This window comes from Coffea eugenioides, chromosome 6 (assembly GCF_003713205.1).
Source record: "Coffea eugenioides isolate CCC68of chromosome 6, Ceug_1.0, whole genome shotgun sequence".
Lineage (NCBI taxonomy): Eukaryota > Viridiplantae > Streptophyta > Magnoliopsida > Gentianales > Rubiaceae > Coffea > Coffea eugenioides.
Genome location: NC_040040.1, coordinates 50,428,274 through 50,447,138, shown reverse-complemented (window position 1 = coordinate 50,447,138; position 18,865 = coordinate 50,428,274). Strand labels below are relative to the sequence as shown.

The 18,865-nt window shown below is 43.3% G+C and overlaps 1 protein-coding gene across 1 annotated transcript; it reads right to left on the bottom strand.

Annotated features, from left to right (window-relative positions):
- Positions 1–4,370: 4,370 nt before the first annotated feature.
- On the bottom strand, positions 4,371–9,818 carry LOC113774374. Its single transcript, XM_027318917.1, has one exon. It carries the CDS (start codon positions 9,816–9,818, stop codon positions 4,371–4,373), a length of 5,448 nt encoding a protein of 1,815 aa, XP_027174718.1.
- Positions 9,819–18,865: the final 9,047 nt, after the last annotated feature.

Here is an 18,865-nt window from a genome sequence, read left to right as displayed (position 1 = left end):
AGGGGGTTATATGTAATTTAACCTTTAACTTGTGCAAAAGAATTGTGAAGGTTTTAACAACCTACGAATCCAAAATAACCAAAAAATGAACCAAAACAATTCTCCTATCTATGAAAATCATAGTACAAGTTCGTATAAGGTTTCTAGAAGACCAAAAAAATTACCCCAAAAAAGGCCAAAGAAATAGACAAATATGTAAAGCAATAAACTCCTGAGTAAAGTAACATAAGAACTGTTAAAAAATGAGCACGCAACTGAACAAAAAGTAACAGTGACAAACCCAAAATCCAGAAGGAGGTTTGGAGGGGCCACTACAAGAGAAAGATCACCAAAAAATTCATGAACAAATATTACATATGATGTTTCTAGTTGATGATCTTCTCTTGGCTACCTCTGTCTCGAGATATAGCATGGAGGAAAAAAACCAGAAAAATTAAATAACGAAATTTTAGATGCTAGAGAAACTTTTGGAAAAGAATCACGGGAATAAATAATGAAAGGATACAAGAATTAAGGCAACAAAGAACTTGTTGCATCTCCGAAGAGGGCTCTGGGGTTTGGGCTTTGGGTAGAGAAGTGATGTCTATTAAACAAAAAACAAATAAAGAATCCCAAACAACCAAACTTTTGGCAAATGTTTCCCACTCTTGTCCAGTTTCAACGACGGTTGAAGAGGCGATTTTTGGTTGGTAGCTGAACCGACCTGAATCAGTCCTCTCTGAGATGAGGTGAGGTGAACTCCTGGATCCGAAGTCAACCTCCTTGTCCGAAGTGAATGGCGGGGCTTCTCCCCTGGGATCACTCCGACGATCAAGTTAGTATGAGAACGAGAAATATGCTAGAGTATGAGCAAATGAACAGTGTATGCTTACTTGTTGGAGTGTGTGGGGTATTTATAGAGCGAGAGTGGAGGGCAGGACGGAGGTCTTATGTCGGTGGGACCCATGCCCTGCCATTACGGCTCTGTTCCCTGTCAGGGGGCCTGACTCTGACACTGTAGCCGCCTGGACAGGGTGACGAGGAGTCCTTTGCAGTAGTCATTAAGTGCGACAGTGCTTTTCAGATAAAGCACTGTTCCCGGATGATGTCAGGTGACTTGCCTCATCCGCGTGCAGCTGAGGTGGAGGTGCCGAGGTCACCTACACGGTAGACTAGGGATCCGGCCGAGCTTAAGGGATATGCCCGAGGCACGGGTGAGCTCTGATGTCGGACGAGGTGAGGTCACCTCGGACATGCGGGGTGGCCGAGGTGAGCATCCTCAATAAGCCCCCCAAGCCTCGGGAGCTCCGGGCTAGGGAGGTTCCGAGGCTTCCTTGTGCCGAAGTCGTAGAGAGCCGGAGTCCCGAAACTGCCCCGGAAGATGCGGGGACGCGACACGTGGACGTGTCAGTTGACAGGATGTGGTCACTGGTAACCGTCGCGTCGTGAAGTAGTGGGACGTTTCGTGCAGAGGGTGTCAGCTGAAAGGACGGGGTATTAATGAGGAGAGAGGGAGGCACGACGTTTTGAATTCGAACGTGGCCGTCCTTTCGCATTCTTGCCGCCTCTTCGGATTCTCCCCAAACCCTTATAAATAGGGGGGGTCCCCCTCATCGCACTTCTCACACCTTTCATTTTCATCCGAGACCCGCAAAGTTCGCGAGCGTAGCCGAGGTCAATATAGTAGCCGAGATCGGAGTAGTAGCCGAGATCAGATCCGAGGTCATCCACTTCGTCCAGTTCCGTAGGCAATAGTAAGTACCCTTCTTCTTTCTTATTTCGTCTTTCACCCATGGCCAAAACGGCTAAGACCCACAAAGAGACCATAACTCCGAGCCACCTGACCGAGGTGAGGCCGGATCCTGGGGAAGAAGCGACGACATCTAGTTCGGAAGGGTCGACCCCGAGTTCTGAGAAGGGATCAACCGAGGCGGGAGCCAGTGGGGCAGCCTCGGAGTTGGAGTCATCCGAGATGAGCGAGGGTGGTTCCGAGGTGGACTACAACGAGGAGCTCGGCGTCGAGACACCACACGACGAGGACGCCCTGGAGCCTGTCGCTCCCGAGGACCTAGCCAACATCGACTTCGGCAAGATGCCGAAGTTTAGAAGTCGCATCCGAAGAGATAGGGCCGTGAAGGTGATGAACAAGTACCCTTTCCGGTCGGGGTACGAGATCATTCCGGCCGGAGCAGATGACTCAGCCGAAAAGCCCCCCTTGGGCACAGTGGCCATCTATGTCCAACAGTTAGAGGCCGGGCTGAGGATGCCCACGTCAAGGTTCTTCAGGGACTTGCTTCGTCACTTCGGCGTGAGGATTACCCAACTCACCCCGAACGCGATCCGCATCATTATAGGGTTCGAGATGCTGTGCCGACATCAGGAGGTGGCTCCCTCTGTCGACCTCTTCCGCCGATGTTATACCCTTAAGGCGCACGGGACAGACAAGGGATGGTTTTTTGTCAGTAACCGGAACAATGCCATTCCGAAGTTGGTGGTCGGTTCTCCCAGCTCGATCAAGAATTGGAAACGCGACTTCTTCTTTGTGTCCGAAGTGGACTTCCCTAGAGGTTTCTGGTGGAGGCCAATCAAAGCGAAGGCCGATCCTTCCGCTGGGGATGCCAAGGAGGAGGACTTCCAGAAGCTGATGAGGTCGGGACTTCGGATATACAGTCTGGACTACCCCGAAGCCGTGCTGGTTGACGGGGGAATCAGCCGAGCTTTGCTCAGTCCCGACAGAGCTCCCTTCACTTCCACCAAACTTAAGATTCCTTGTAATTTTCTTTCATAACTTTGCTTTCACTTCGGCTAAGACATATGATAATATTTGTTTTTTGTGCAGTGACTAAACTGTCCGACATCGTCGTATCGGGCTCGTCCGAAGTGGCCAAAAGGCAGAAGAGGAAGAGCTCTGATGAGACGTTGGCACCTCCGCCGAAGAAGAAATCGCAAGGGCAGGCTGCCAAGACCTCGGCGGCCAAGAGCACTCCCACCCCGGTTGGTCAAAGCAGCTCGGCCACCGCTGCTACGGGGTCCACCTCGTCCGTGCCAGAGGGAGTGCCTCTTGGAGTCACCACGGCACTCCCACCTCATGGCCGAGGCAAGCAGCTGAAACCCCCGGTCAATGCAGTGTCGGGGACCTCGCTATGGAATCGTTTCCATAGTCCCCCGGTGTTTTCTGGGGATGAAAAGACGCACCCCGCCGGGCACTGGTGTCCGAACTGGAAACTTTCGGTCAACGACAGGTGCAGCCATCCTCGGGTTGCCCAAGAGTTGGTGATGCACTCCCCCCTACCAAGGGACTTGGAATTTATGAAGAAGTTGACCCCGGCTGAGATGGTTCAAAGCCTCATGGTGAGCACGGCTTCCACCTCAGCCTTTGTGGCCGAGATGACTCACCGGTACTGTGCTCTAGTCGAGGAGCAGGACACCGGCAAGTTGCAGAATCAAATCTCCAAGTTGGAGAAAAAACTGTTGGTGTCCGAGTCTGAGAAGGCCGAGCTTGAAAGGCGGCTTAAGGAGGCCGAGGTGAAGGATGAGGAGGCCGCGGCTACTATCAACAGTCTCCGATCGGCCCTCGAAGAGGAGCAGAAGAGGGGGGACGAGGTGAAGGCGTCCCACGAGCAAGCTCTCGAGGGTGCCGGAGCCTCGGCCGTAGACGCTTTTCGGAAGTCCGAGGCCTTCATCAAGGACCTCGGCCAACTACTTACGCCTAACTTCATGTTTGGTTTCACATCGGCCGTTGACGAGGCCGCAGCTCACCTCTCCTCCGAGGCCTTGGAGTCCTTAAAAAACCATACCAGTTACAATGAGGACTCCAAGGAGTTATGCGATCGGATGGCCGAAGGCATTCAGGCAGGAAGGAATTTGGCCGAAGTCCAGGTCGAGTTCAACAAGTGGCTGTCCGAACTCGACGTAGTGTTCGAGGACGTGGAAGTGGAAGAAGCTGGAGGAGAGGACGCTGAGGGAGACGAAGCCGGAGAGGACGTCGGCAAAGAGCATGGAGATGAAGTTCACCCCAAGGAGGCCGAAGAGAAGGATGCCCAGGAGGGAGCCAAGACCGGGGATGGAGCCGAGACGGGGGTCTAGGCTTGCGGCTTTAAGGGGGTGGCCGAGGTGGAGAGTGCTTAGTAGCATTCGGACCTCGGCCTTGTACTTTTGTAACGCTCGCTTTAAGGGGGTGGCCGAGGTGGAGAGTGCTTAGTAGCATTCGGACCTCGGCCTTGTACTTTTGTAACGCTCTTTCTTATTGAATGAAAGCATATTTCTTCTCGTCTCAGTGCTTTAATTTCTTGCTTTGACTTCATCCCTTGCTTGTCCCCCTTATTTTTTAATAGCGTAACAACGATATTGAAGAATAACATAATAACTGAAGTCATTACTTGATTAAAAACTCAGGCGTAATACAATCTGAGGTTCTCGGCGTGCCAAGACCTCGGCACTAATGAGCCATCTCGGTAACTCAGTTTACAATACCCCTTAGCGTCAGATTCCACAACTCGGTAAGGGCCTTCCCATTTCGGGCATAATTTCCCTTGCGGTTCAGCTCGGCTGACTGAGTTTTTTCTAAGAACCAAGTCTCCAGGTTGGAATCTACGATGTCTCACGCGGGCATTGTAGTAGTGTGCCAGTGTGTTCTTGTAAGAAGCTATCCGGGCTGAGGCGAGATTCCTTCGTTCTTCGACGAGGTCGAGGTCCAGCTGCCTCTCTTCGTCGTTCACCTCGGCGGCATAGGCTGCCAGCCGAGGGCTGGGGGTAAGGATCTCAGCCGGGATGACCGCCTCGGCGCCGTAGGTCAGGGAGAATGGGGTCTCTCGCGTCGCTGACCTCGGCGTGGTCCGATACGACCACAGGACACTGGGGAGTTCCTCCACCCAAGATGACCCAACTCGGTGTAGTCGGGTCCTGAGACCATGTAGAAGAGTCCGGTTGAAGTTTTCTGCTTGACCATTGGCCTGGGGGTGGCCTACCGAAGTGAAGTGTTGTTTGATGCCGAGGTTCTCGCACCAAGTCTTGAACGGGTTCTCGGCAAACTGTCTCCCATTGTCCGAGATGATGACCCGAGGTATGCCGAAGCGGCAGATAATGCACTTCCAAAAGAATTTTTGAATGGCCAGCCCTGAGATGGTCCGAAGTGGCTCGGCCTCGACCCACTTGGTGAAGTAATCCACAGCGGTTACTAAGAATGTATAACCCCCGACGGCTTTGGGGAAGGGACCTATGATGTCTGTCCCCCATTGCTCAAACGGCCAGGGTGAAGTGATGGGGACCATGAAGTTTGAAGGCTGGTGGTGCTCGGGTGCGTGGACTTGGCAGGAAGGGCAGCCGAGAACGAGGTCCTGGGAGTCTTGCCGAAGTGATGGCCAGAAATATCCCAGGAGCATAGCTTTCTTAGCTAGCATCCTGTGGCCGATGTGAGCCCCACATAGGCCCTCGTGGATCTCGTGGGGGACCTCGCGTCCTGCCTCGGGGGTGACACACCTCAACCATGGGCCGAGGTAGGAGCGCTTATATAGTTCTCCATCGCGGAGTGCATACCGAGCGGCTTTGCGTTGTATCTTCCTTGCTTCAGCTCGGTCTTCGGGAAGGACTCCTTGACCCAAGAAAAGGATGAACGGGGTCATCCAAGTTTCTTCAGAGTGCACGGGGCAGGCCACCTCTTCCACGTACCCTGGTTCACTCAGGACCTCCACCAAGACGGTTTTGTTGAGGTCAGAGAATGAAGTGGAAGCCAGCCGGGATAAGGCGTCGGCTCGCTTATTCTGGGACCGAGGGATCCTTTGGATTTCGAATGACTTGAAGTACGAGGTGAGTTGGTGAACTTTGGAGAGGTACCGTTGCATGGTCTCATCCTTGGCCTCGTACTCACCAATAACTTGGCGTACCACGAGCTGGGAGTCACTGCGGACGTGGATTTGCTGGGCGCCGAGCTTGCGGGCTAGCTGGAGTCCAGCGATTAGAGCCTCGTACTCGGCTTCATTGTTGGTGGCCGGGAAGTCAAAGCGGAGGGCGTAAGAGCAAACCTCCCCCTGAGGTCCTTCCAGGAGCAGTCCGGCTCCGCAGCCGTCTCCATTAGAGGATCCATCGACATACAATGTCCACAGGGATGAGGTGGACACCTCGGGTAAGGCTGAAGTGGACTCCGGACCTTCCGTGAAGGTGAGCTCAGCAAGGAAGTCAGCTAAAGCTTGAGCTTTTATGGCGGTGCGTGGCTCGTAGGACAAGTCATATTCTCCCAATTCGACAGCCCACTTGGTGAGGCGACCAGAAGCTTCGGGTCGCACCAATATTTGCCGAATGGGCTGGTCGGTCCTGACCGAGATGGGATGGGCTAAGAAGTAGGGTTTCAACCGCCGAGCTGCGTGGACGAGCCCCAGCACAAGTTTTTCCACTTGCGTGTATCGGGTCTCCGGCCCGCGGAGGGCTCGGCTGACGTAGTAGACCGGCACTTGGGTGCCCTCATCTCGGATGAGCACAGCGCTGACAGCCTCGTCGGCTGCGGAGAGGTAGAGGTAGAGCTTCTCCTCGGGCCGAGGTGAAGCGAGAGTTGGTAGGTGATGCAAGTACTGCTTCAGCTGGTCGAAAGCAGCCTGACACTCCTCAGTCCAGGCGAACTGGTCAGCATTTTTCAGCACCTTAAAGAAAGGCAGAGCTTTCTCAGCTGATTGGGACAGGAAGCGATTCAGCGCGGCCAGGCGTCCATTCAGCCGTTGGACTTCTCGGATGTTCCGGGGTGGAGACATGTCATGAATGGCTTTCACCTTGTCGGGGTTGGCCTCGATTCCCCGGTGGGAAACCAGATACCCCAAGAATTTTCCCGAGGTGACGCCGAAGACGCACTTCTTGGGATTCAGCTTCATCCTCGAGTCTCGCAGGACACCAAAGACTTCCCTCACGTCTGACAGAAAGGATGAAGTGGTGAGGCTTTTAACGAGGATGTCATCCACATAGGCCTCCACATTGCGGCCGATCTGATTCTGGAAGAGTCGGTTGATCAGCCTTTGGTAGGTCGCCCCGGCGTTCTTTAGCCCGAAGGGCATGGTAGTGTAACAATAAGTACCTCGTTCGGTGTAGAACGCCGTTTTCTCTTGGTCCTCCTCACTCATTCCTATTTGATGATACCCTTTGAAGGCATCTAGGAAGCAGAGGATTTCATACCCCATCGCCGCGTCGACGAGGGCGTCTATCCTTGGCAGAGGATAGCAATCTTTGGGGCAGGCCTTGTTGAGGTCGGTGAAGTCGACACACATTCTCCATCCCCCGGTGTCCTTTTTTACCATGACTGGATTGGACAGCCAGGTGGGATATTGGACCTCGTGGATCATCTTGGCCGGCAAGAACTTGTCGACCTCATCCGATATGGCTTGGCTACGTTCGGGGCCGAAGTGCCTTCGTTTCTGTCGCACAGGTCGGGCCTGCGGGTCAACGTTGAGTTGGTGAGTCATGAGCTCGGGTGGCACTCCGACCACTTCATCCGCGGACCACGCGAAGACGTCTCGGTGGTCTTTGATCAGGGAGATCATTTCTTCTTTCAGGGGTGGGGGGAGTCCCGCCCCTACCTGGACCACTTGGTCAGGTTTCGCTTCATCCACTACCACCAGTTCCACTTCATCCCCGGGCTCCAGCCTGTTGGGCTCTTCTGCCTTCTGAGGGTCGATGCAGTCTATGGAGAGGACCGCTGGCCTCTTTTCTTCTGACCTCGGTGAGGGCCGGGGGGTGACTGCTGCTTGAATGGTGGCGAGGTAGCACTCCCGGGCGGCGCCCACATCGCTGCTTACCTCGGCCACCCCCGCAGATGTTGGGAATTTAAAGCTCAGGTGGTAGGTGGAGTATACGGCTCTCAAGGCATTGAGCGTGGGCCGGCCTATCAGCATATTGTAGGGGGAGTCTGCTTTGACCACTGCAAAACTGACAGGCACAGTTCGGCATCGTGGATGACGCCCGATTGTTACCACCAGGGTCAACATGCCTTCCGGGTGGACGACGTGTCCCCCGAATCCCACGAGGGGAGTTCTGACAGGAGTGAGTTGCTCCCTTGTCAGCTTCAAACTTTCGAAAGTCCGGTAGTACAAGACGTCTACCGAGCTTCCGGGGTCTACGTAGACCTTTTTGACTACGTAGTTGTTGGTGAGGACTTCAATCACAAGAGCTTCATGATTGCTGGAAGCCGCAGGAACGGGGTCAGCGGGACCGTAGGTGATGACCTCGGACAGGCGAGAGCTCGGCTCGGCCACCTCCATCTCGGCCTGGCGGTAGGTCCGCTTCCGGGAGTTCTGGCTGTCTCCTCCCGTTGGTCCTCCCGCGATGGTGTTGATCACCCCTGCGATGTTGGGGCCGTAGCCCGGTGAGCCATCGCGTGGGGGCTGCTTGTCCTCCCTACGGTCTTCGGGACCTCGGCAATGCATGTTCGTGTCCCGTCGGTCGTCTCGGCGGGGGCCCCGGTTCTCCCGGTGGGAGACGCTTCGGTTGAAGCCTCCATCCTTGCGGACGAATTGCTTCAAGTATCCTTGCCGGATCAAATTTTCGATTTCCCGCTTCAGGTCATTGCAGTCTTCAGTCTCGTGTCCTACATCACGGTGGTAGGCACAGTAGAGGTTCGAGTTTCTCTTATCTCTCCTCCCCGGAATTTCGGGAGGATTGCGACCGAGGTGATTCTGCCTCATCACAGCCAGGACGTGGGTCCGGCTCGAATTGAGGGGCGTCAGCTCGGCGTCCGAGGTGGATGATCTGCCTTTCACGATCCGGTCGAAGACACTTCGGCGGTCTCGGAGTTGGTTTGAAGTGCCACTTGGGCCTGGCTCACCTCGGCCAGCGTCTTTCCTCCTTCGGGGATCTTGCCCCGTACGAGATGCTTGGGCTTCTCGCTTCATGCGATTTACATCTTCACTTCGGATTCCCTGGTCCACTCTTTCCCAGAGCTCCCGTAGTGTACGGGGGTATTGCCGATGGATTTCTGTGTTGAAGATCCCTGCCACTAACCCGTTGGTGAAGGCAGCAATAGTTACTTGCTCGTTCTGGTCAGGGATCTGTACATTCTCCTCGTTGAACCTTTGGGCGTACGAGCGAAGTGACTCGCCCTGACCCTGTTGCAGGTTCAAGAGGTAAGCTGAAGTCTTTGTTATTGGTCGAGACGACACAAAGCGGTGGATGAACCGGTCTATCAGCTCATCCAGGGAGGAAATGCTCCCCGGCTCCAAACTCCAGAACCACTTTCGGGCAGTCCCGTGTAGGAAGATGGGAAAAGCCCGACAGATCACGGCGTCGGGGACGCAGTAGAGTCGGAATGCGGAGATGAAGGCGCGGAGGTGATCCTCGGGGTCACCTCGGCCGTCATAGGTGTGCAAATTTGGAAGCTTAAAGTTTGGGGGCACCATCTCCCCATTGATGTCATCCGTGAAGGGCGGAGCCCTCATGTAGTCAGAAGCTAGGCCCCCGGGGCGCCGAGGTGGGTCCTCGGCTCGTTTTCCCAGTAGTCCCCGAGAAAACGCTCGGGAGATGGAGGCAATCTTGGAGGTTGCCTTGGATGAGGCTCGCCTGGAGGTGCTCCGAGATAGACGCCCATCTTCGGAGTCCTCGCCTGAGGGCACTTCAGGGGACTTCGTCGGTCTCCTCTTGGAAGACTCAGCTTTTTCTTTTCCCTGCCTCTTGAGGTACCTTCCTAGTTCCTCAAAGATGTTGGGGTTGTCCGTGACAAACTCGGCCATCTTGGCGATGGCCTCCTCATTGTTAGGCTGGGTCCTCTGGGACCCATGTTCCTCAGAGATACGATCTTGCTGGGCTCCGGATGTCTGCCCGGCCCCAGTTGAGGGAACTCTTCCGCTTCTGGAGCGCGTGGATCTCATTGTAGTAGCGATCTCGTTCCCACAGACGGCGCCAATTGAAGAGGCGATTTTTGGTTGGTAGCTGAACCGACCTGAATCAGTCCTCTCTGAGATGAGGTGAGGTGAACTCCTGGATCCGAAGTCAACCTCCTTGTCCGAAGTGAATGGCGGGGCTTCTCCCCTGGGATCACTCCGACGATCAAGTTAGTATGAGAACGAGAAATATGCTAGAGTATGAGCAAATGAACAGTGTATGCTTACTTGTTGGAGTGTGTGGGGTATTTATAGAGCGAGAGTGGAGGGCAGGACGGAGGTCTTATGTCGGTGGGACCCATGCCCTGCCATTACGGCTCTGTTCCCTGTCAGGGGGCCTGACTCTGACACTGTAGCCGCCTGGACAGGGTGACGAGGAGTCCTTTGCAGTAGTCATTAAGTGCAACAGTGCTTTTCAGATAAAGCACTGATCCCGGATGATGTCAGGTGACTTGCCTCATCCGCGTGCAGCTGAGGTGGAGTTGCCGAGGTCACCTACACGGTAGACTAGGGATCCGGCCGAGCTTAAGGGATATGCCCGAGGCACGGGTGAGCTCTGATGTCGGACGAGGTGAGGTCACCTCGGACATGCGGGGCGGCCGAGGTGAGCATCCTCAACGGTCATAGGGGGGTGGGTGCCCAAAATTTTTCAAAAATTCTATATGGATTTAAGACTTTTAAGTTTGAACTCTATCACTTTGTCCCCTTAACAAGTTTTTTTTTTATTAGCTTATCTCCTTTAAATTTTCCTTTAATTTCTCTTTTGAAAACGTTTTTTTTTTATAATTGCTCATTCTGGTTTCCTTATATATATATATAGGGGTGAGCAAATTCGGTTCATACCGAATTCATAACCGAATTCAAATTTAATTTGGTAATTTGAAATCTGGTATTTGGTAATTTGGTACAAATTCGATACATACCGAATTCACCGAATTCTAATATGGTATGAAATAGGTAATGAGATTATGAATTTGGTAATAACCGATTTTGCATTCAAATTCGGTAATTGAAATAGAGTACCGCATTACCGCATTCGAATACCAAATTGGTATATAAAATTATATAATATATAGATAAATGCCATTTAGTATTAGTATATACTACTAATATATTATTATATTATATAGGTAAATGCTATTAATAATAATTAGTATATGGTATTATCATCATATCATGTACTTATAATAACAATAATATATAATAATGTACAATATATTATTTTAGTATTTGTTAATTGTTATATGACTATAATAATACAAATATATAGTAATACATAACAATATAAGATAACTACTTATTATTTTATACATGAGTAACATGACTAGAATTAGATAATAATTAATATATATATGTATAATACTAAATATTAAACAATAAACATAATTAGTAATTAGAATTTAGATATTGGTAATTTGATACATCATTGATTATTCATGTTTGAATTATTGAATATTTGAATGCGTAATCTGTAACTTGCAAGTATTAGTGTGCTCTAAATTTATATTACATATTTAACATAAAAATTCATATTATCTATTCACTAATCTTAAGGCTTTAAGTATAGACAAGACAACTAAACAGTGTAAGTGAATGCATGTGAATTGCAAATCAATGTATTAGTGTATTGACTTTCACAATAACATATGTAAGTAAATAAGTTTTATTTTGATTTGAAATAAATTATAAGTTTGTAACTAATATAACTTATCACTAATCATTGTAATTTGTAAATTTGTAACTAATATTACTTATTATTAATCATTGTAAATTATAAATTCATAAATTATCACTAATCATTGTACAGTCTAAGGTTTATTCTAGTTTAAATTAATCACTTTTTATGTGTTCCTTAAATCATAGACTAAGGATTCTAGGTATAAGTGATCAAATAAATGCCAATTAAATTAAACCACAAAATGATTAGAATATAAGTAATGTGTTAAATTATGAATAAATTTGGGGATCAAATAAGTCATAATTTTTAAAAAATCAGTTTTTTTTTAATAGATGAATTCGGTTAGACCGAATTCATTACCGTTTTCGAATTTGAAATCGGTTGCGGAATGAATTCGGTTTTGGCCAATTCAAAATTGAAAACGGTTTAGATTTCTATAGGTCGAATAACCGAATTCACCGAATTCATTGCATCGAATTACCGCTTTTGCACCGAATGCACACCCCTATATATATATATATATAAATTAAATTTCATTATTATAACTATAATGTATTTAGTGTACCCTTATATTAGTTATGGTAAGCAAACAAATAATTGACAAATAAAAGGAAATTTAATCATGTTTATAATTATATTAGTACATGATTGACTTGATGTATTAGTCAAAAGCCAACACCTAAATGGACAAACAAGCATCAATCTTTTCCCAAGTTCATTCAACTCATCTCATGGATCCACTTTCTCAAAACTCTATTTTTTCAAGGTAGGTCTAATTTTTTTTCTTTGCAATTTCTTTATATTTTGATTCATAATCATTCATTATTTAGACACATACACGTATTTTAAATTTGTGACCTATATTTTTTTATGATTATTAATTTGTTAGTTGTTCTTATTCTAAATTTGTATCTTAGAATTTTCATGTTAATTTGTGTAGGGTTAATGTCTATTTATTGAATTTAGCTAATGTTTATATGATTTTGGCCTGTGAGTTAATTTTCATCTTTTGTTTATATTTTGTCTCTTATTATTAAAAACATTTAGTATTTAGTTTTTGTCTATTAAACTTTGGTTTTAGGACTTTGATTTCAAGTTAGCGTGCATCATTTGTTTTGATAATTTTTTGTTATTCGTTGTTTGATTGTTTTTCTCCTTCCCCTTCCCTTCAAAATCGAAATCCTGTGTCCATCACTGTTACCTCTTGTTATGTACTGTGATTAAGGCATATAACTAATGTGTGTACAATTAATAAAAATTTACATTTATTAAAATTATTTCTTTATAAAGCTTTTTTTCAAGTCAAGAGTCCTTTATTTTATTAGGCTTCCAAATAGGAGTATGAAATCATATCTATGTCCATATAAGAAAGGTGAGCCAAAATTTCGGGAAAATAATTAAACAAAAATTAGTTAACTACATTCAAAGTTACTATATTACACTTCGTAACGATTTTTTTTTTTTTTTTTTTATTTATTTATTTATTTATTTATTTATTCATGGAAAATATAACAAAATATTCCTCTTACATAATCCTCATTTTTCTAATTGAAGGTATCCCTATTCTGTCCAAACGGATTGCCCCACGAGGCAACCTTGGGAATGTACTGAAGGTGTCATAAATCTCAATTTGTTTATCTGGATGAGATATACCCACATTAGATAAAGCATCAGCAACTGTGTTACACTTCGTAACGATTACTTAAGCAAAGACCCAAAGAACCATTTGGTCTGAAAAAATTTATCCAAGACCATAACTCGTGTTTTTTGAATTATATTTGAATCTTATTGCAGTTTTACATACTTTGGTGGTCGGCAGAAAGAAGTAAAAGAAAAAAATTTACAGGAACTCAAAATAGGCCAGAGGGTTCAATCCTAATCCCACTACACATTGGCCTTCCTTCAAAAGTGGAGACAAAGTTGAATTCATCTGTCCCCAATCAGTTTCTCATATTTCCTGGTTTTGTCTAACTTACTTTTATAAGGACGTTATACTGAAAAGAACTAGTGGCGGAGCCAGAAAAAATTTTCAGTAGGGGCAAAAGCAACTCTAAAATTTTTTACCTACTCTTTTTCTAGTTTTTTAAGGAAAAAAAATTCACCAACAAGTACAAATGATGCATATATTTCATGAAAAATATAAAAAGACAATTATTTCAAAAAGCAAACTAAATCATTTACAATTACTCATGACGAGTTTTCACATTTTGATAACGATTTACAACTTTTTCATTTTGAACTTCGCGAAGTATATTTTTCTCAATATAAATAACTAAACAATTATTCATCCAAGTGTCTTCCATTCTATTTTGTAATCGATTCTTCACTATATTCATAATTGAAAAAATCCTTTCTACGGTAGTTATAACAACAGGTAAAATCAAAGAAAACTTTAAAAGCATATAACCAATAGATACATAAAACTCCAGGAGGCACACTTGAAATTATATTAAATTTTTATAGGTATTATAGAAATTTAAGGGGGACAGTGGAGGCCTGTGCCCCCAGTGTAAATCCGCCACTGAAAAGAACTTGAAACAGTAACAATAGTAAAGGATTGGTAACGTATGAAACTATGATGAACAATTCAAAACCATAAAGATTGCATCTAGTGGAATTGGTGTGAGGAAGTTGTTTCTAAATTAAATTTGTTTTCCAAAAGCATTCCCACAGTAATACACTTCTAAATCATATTCCCAACATAACCTATTTAGTCCATTTAAGACTTTCAAACTTTTCTTCTTTTCTTTTTTTTGTTTCGTTTTTATCAAAGACTTCCATTCTTTTCTTAAAAATACTTTATTCTTTCTAAATTACTCATACAAGTAAACAGATAGCTATGCATGTTGTTGAAGACAATATCAAAGCAAATTATCTACAAGAATTTAATGCAATACTGTAGCAAGATATATCTCTGAAAGAAGGGAGGGAAAAAAGGGGAAAAAAATCAATAGCAACATGTGAGAATATTGTGGATACATATTTGAAAAACAAAGTTTAATACCAAGTCTTAAGTACTTTTATCAGAAAATGCATTAAGTTTAAAAAAATCTTCAAAACAATTGAAATGCTTTAAATAATTTGGATCATCATGAAGTGATAAATACCATCATTAGGAACAAAAGAAGAGAAAAAAATATACTCAAATTCAAAAGTTCTCATAGCTTGAAAACAAAAAGGATAATTTCGAAAACCTCCCTTGAGGTTTCTAACAATTTCACAAAGCTCCCTTTAATATTTTAAAATTACACATACCTCCCCTATTGCTTCAAAAGTACTCGACTACCCCTATATAGGATACTTAATGACATTTTTTTTTTTTCAAAAATTTCAAACATTCCAAGGAAAACCAAAATTGACTTATTCTCTCTCTCTCTCACTTCTTTTTTACCTTACTCTTTCTTCCACTTCCTTTTTTGGCCAATTTCTACCATCCATTCCTCTCTGCCTAATATTCCTCCTTTAATTCTATTTATCGCCTCTTGTCCGTATTTATCCCCCTCCTTTCCTTTCTTTTTTTTTCTTCTCTATTTTCATCTTTTTCTTTTGCAAATATGATTAGGCTTATCCTTTTTTTCCTTTTAATTCTAAGTGTAATGGGTTTGATTCTTCTGCATCTATTTGTTTTATCCAGTTTTGGTTGATTATGGGTGATAAAACTTAGTGATGCCAAAAGTAAAGAATTTGAGTGATGAATGGGCTTTGGAAATGGGTGGTCGAAAAAAAAATAAAGGAGGCTGCAAAGAGAGGAAGATGAAAGAACTGCGCTATTGGTTGTTGATGAGTATTAGTTTTCGGTAAAATTTGACGTTGAGTTTTATCCAGTTTAGCACCAAGTGACGAATTTAATTGACTTGTGTAGGAAATGTGAGGGTTGGGGCTGCTGAACATAAATTAGGTTGCGGTATTTTGAGTGTTAGAATTATTGGAATTTATTTTGATTTAATTTGGGGGTGTTTGCTTGGCTTTTGTGGTGGTGTTGCTTAGAAGAAAGCAATCATCATAGTTGAATTTTTTTTTCCAAGCTTTTATTTTTGGCAGAAAGAGTTTTGTTGCCTTTGGTGTTGGAAGAAAGGCAATTAGTGAAGCTCTTTTTATTTTTCACTTTTTATCTTTTTTGACAAAAAGGATAGTTTAGGATATTTGAAAGAATTGGTCGCCTATTGAGCCTATTTTGAAACATAAACAGTGAAAGTGAGTGTAATTTTTGAAAGCTAAGGAGAGGATCCTGAAATCGTTAGAGACCTCAAGGGAGGTTTCTAAAATTATCCCAAACAAAAATTATATTCTGACCATTTCACTAATTAATGACAAAATTGAAACAATGAAAAAAAAAAGCTATTTCCAAGTTAAATCAGAAATGAAAATTTCAAGTTAAAAAAAAAAGACAAAATTGAACCAATGTTTGTCACCCATTGAAATTTTTTTTTTGTATAGAAAAAACTAAACCAAGATAGTAAAGTTTGTGATAATTATTGTCTTTAAGTAGAGTTGATGCACCTTATACATAAAAGTTATCATTGTAATGCTAAAGAAGAAAAAAGAGTAAGGATTAAAGATGGGGTGTGATGACAATGCTGAAGTACATAATTGCGTTAAACTTTTGCATAAAAAATTCGTGTCGCACCAAATACAAATGGTATATTATTTCAAATTGTCTTACTATGGGAAAATTTTTCGAGAAAAGAGTTATTATGCAAAAAACTTCTGATCGTGGGGTGTTGTATTGCATTAAATGGGGACCAATTTGCCCTTATAATTAAAGGTAGCAAAGAAACTTCAAAAAGTGATATTTTATGTTTATATTACATAATGATTCTCCCACTTTTTATATTACTAGTGGAAAAGGCATACACTAGATGCATGCACAATAAAAAATTCTTAACACATAAAAATATTCTTAAAGAAAAAGATATTAATTTGTTAGTGATTATTTGAAATTTTATTAGGCTTATAAATGGGAGTATATCTTTCATTTTTTTTTGAAATGAAAGTAAGTTATTGGTTGTTTTTAGAAGGTTTATTCTAGTTGTAGTTGTAAAAGTTAGAGATATTGTGTGTAATATGCTTGAATGCAGGGTATGGAAGATGAGATGTGATTATATAGTGTTCTATCATGCAAGGGTAAAACTGAAATAATAACTGATAATATAATTTCTTAACTTCAAATCCAAGAGTTGTACATTATACATAGAGAGGGAAAAGAACACCCTAGGGGTGTGCAAATTAAGACAAAAAAAAGAATTTAATTATTCCAAGAAAAACATGAAATTGTTGGAATTTTTTTGTTTAAAAAATAGTAAGATATTGAAGGTCACTAAAATTATTCTTTGTGGAGATTATATAATGTGAATCTTTACCTATATAAGAGTAAAGATATAATAACAAAGTAACAAAAAATTTTAGCACCAAAATCATCCCTCATACTTTATATATAGGAGGATCTATAAATGTATAGATACAGATGTATAGATGTTTAATGAGGCACAAATTTACTTGAATTTTTTACTTGTTTTGATTTGAAATCCATGTAGCAATTTGAAATAGTTAACCTCTCAAGTTTTGAAATTAAAAGTACGTCTAATATCAAATTAATTGAAACTATAAAGGTGATTTATATGTTAAAAAATTGAGACTCTATTAGATGGGAACTATTGAAGTATATGAATTATTGGATGTGTTAAAAATTGGAACATGAGAAACTACATATGAAACACTCACTTCCAAAATTCCTTTACCACTTTGTCTAGCATGGATTTTCGTTGACTGTGTTACTTAAGAGATCTTGAGTTCAAATCTCTCCTTCCCTCCTCTACTTATTAAATTCCATCATTCCACTGCTTAAACGAATTAACCAAAAAAAGTTCTATGACTGAATGGGATTGAAAATTCAGGTCCCATTGTTTTTCATTTCTCTACTGATTCAAAAAAATTTTCCTGAATGTCAATGTGAATTGTGTTTCCTCCACTACTACTGCACAGGAAGAATTGATCTCAGCGGTAATTTGCTGCTCAAATTTTTTGTTTTAAAAAGTGCAATGAAGGTACTTTGCATATGATTCTGGATGAAGATTCAAACAAATTTATCCCTTCGCATAGGTGACAGTGTGAAGAATGAATCAGCGAAAGAGGTAATGAGATTTCTGCTTAATTAATTCGGGTGAAAGTGTCAAATGAAAAACCTTTTGAATTTCCAACAAAGATATTGGGTTTTACAAACTTTAAATACCACATTTTGCAACTTAAAAAAGTAGAGAAAATACAATATCTGTCCAAATGCAGTGGATATGTCGCAAGGTTCAAGCTTTACCAAATTGTACTCAACAAATTTTTATCCAAAACAATATCCAAGTGAAGTATATGACTTGGTGTACCATCTGACATCACTGTTGGATGAATATTCTTAATTTGATGCACAGCCACTATATGATTTAATACGTTGTGATCTCATTGTTAAATGAGCACCCAACTGTAAGATTAATGATATATTACCCTATTTGGCACCTTAATCGATTAATCAAGTGACCCCATTTACCTGTTAGAGTAAATCTCAAACGATGATGCATTTCATCAGAAATAGTGCATAAATATTGACAATGGGGGTTGGATTTTTTGTATGTAACCTTCTGTTTTCTTTGGCACAAGTGCCAATATTTTCTACATGTACATGTACAGTTAATCAAAGTCGGTTTCATGTTTCAACGAATCAAGTTGACTTTCCAAATTCCTTCACCAACCTCTGATCCAACCTATATATATATATATATCAGTTTGATGATCACCCCAGAGAAGCAAGCTAAGAGATATAGCAAAATTATATAGTTAGAGGTTCAAGCCAACACATAAATAACCCCTATGGATATGCTAAAAGGAGTTTTTGGGTGGATTAGTTCAAAAGTATGTCAAACGGCTTCCTTTATCTCTGAAAAGGTCTTGAGTCTTTGGAGCTCCATCAAGAGTAATACAAATTGGCTTGTTCATAAGGTACTGAATCTTTGGAGCTCCTTCAGGAGTAAAATACGCATTGGAGTTTTTGGGTGGATTAGTTCAAAAGTATGTCAAACGGCTTCCTTTCTCTCTGAAAAGGTCTCGAATCTTTGGAGCTCCATCAAGAGTAATATAAATTGGCTTTTTGGGTGGGTTTGTCAAACGGCTTCCTCTATCTCTGAAAAGGTCTTGAATCTTTGGAGCTACATCAAGAGTAAAATCAGGAGTAAAATACGCATTGCGAGAAAATTTGTTATCCAGAAATTTTTGAAGAGTCGGATTGTTCAGAACTTGTTGCAGCTCTGCAGTTTAACACATTTTATTGTGAAAAATAGTAGTGTTATCCAGAAGTTGCTGAAAAACTGGGTTG

Excerpts from the sequence above, each read along its gene's own strand:
- LOC113774374 (XM_027318917.1), bottom strand. The coding sequence starts at position 9,818 with ATGAGATCCACGCGCTCCAGAAGCGGAAGAGTTCCCTCAACTGGGGCC.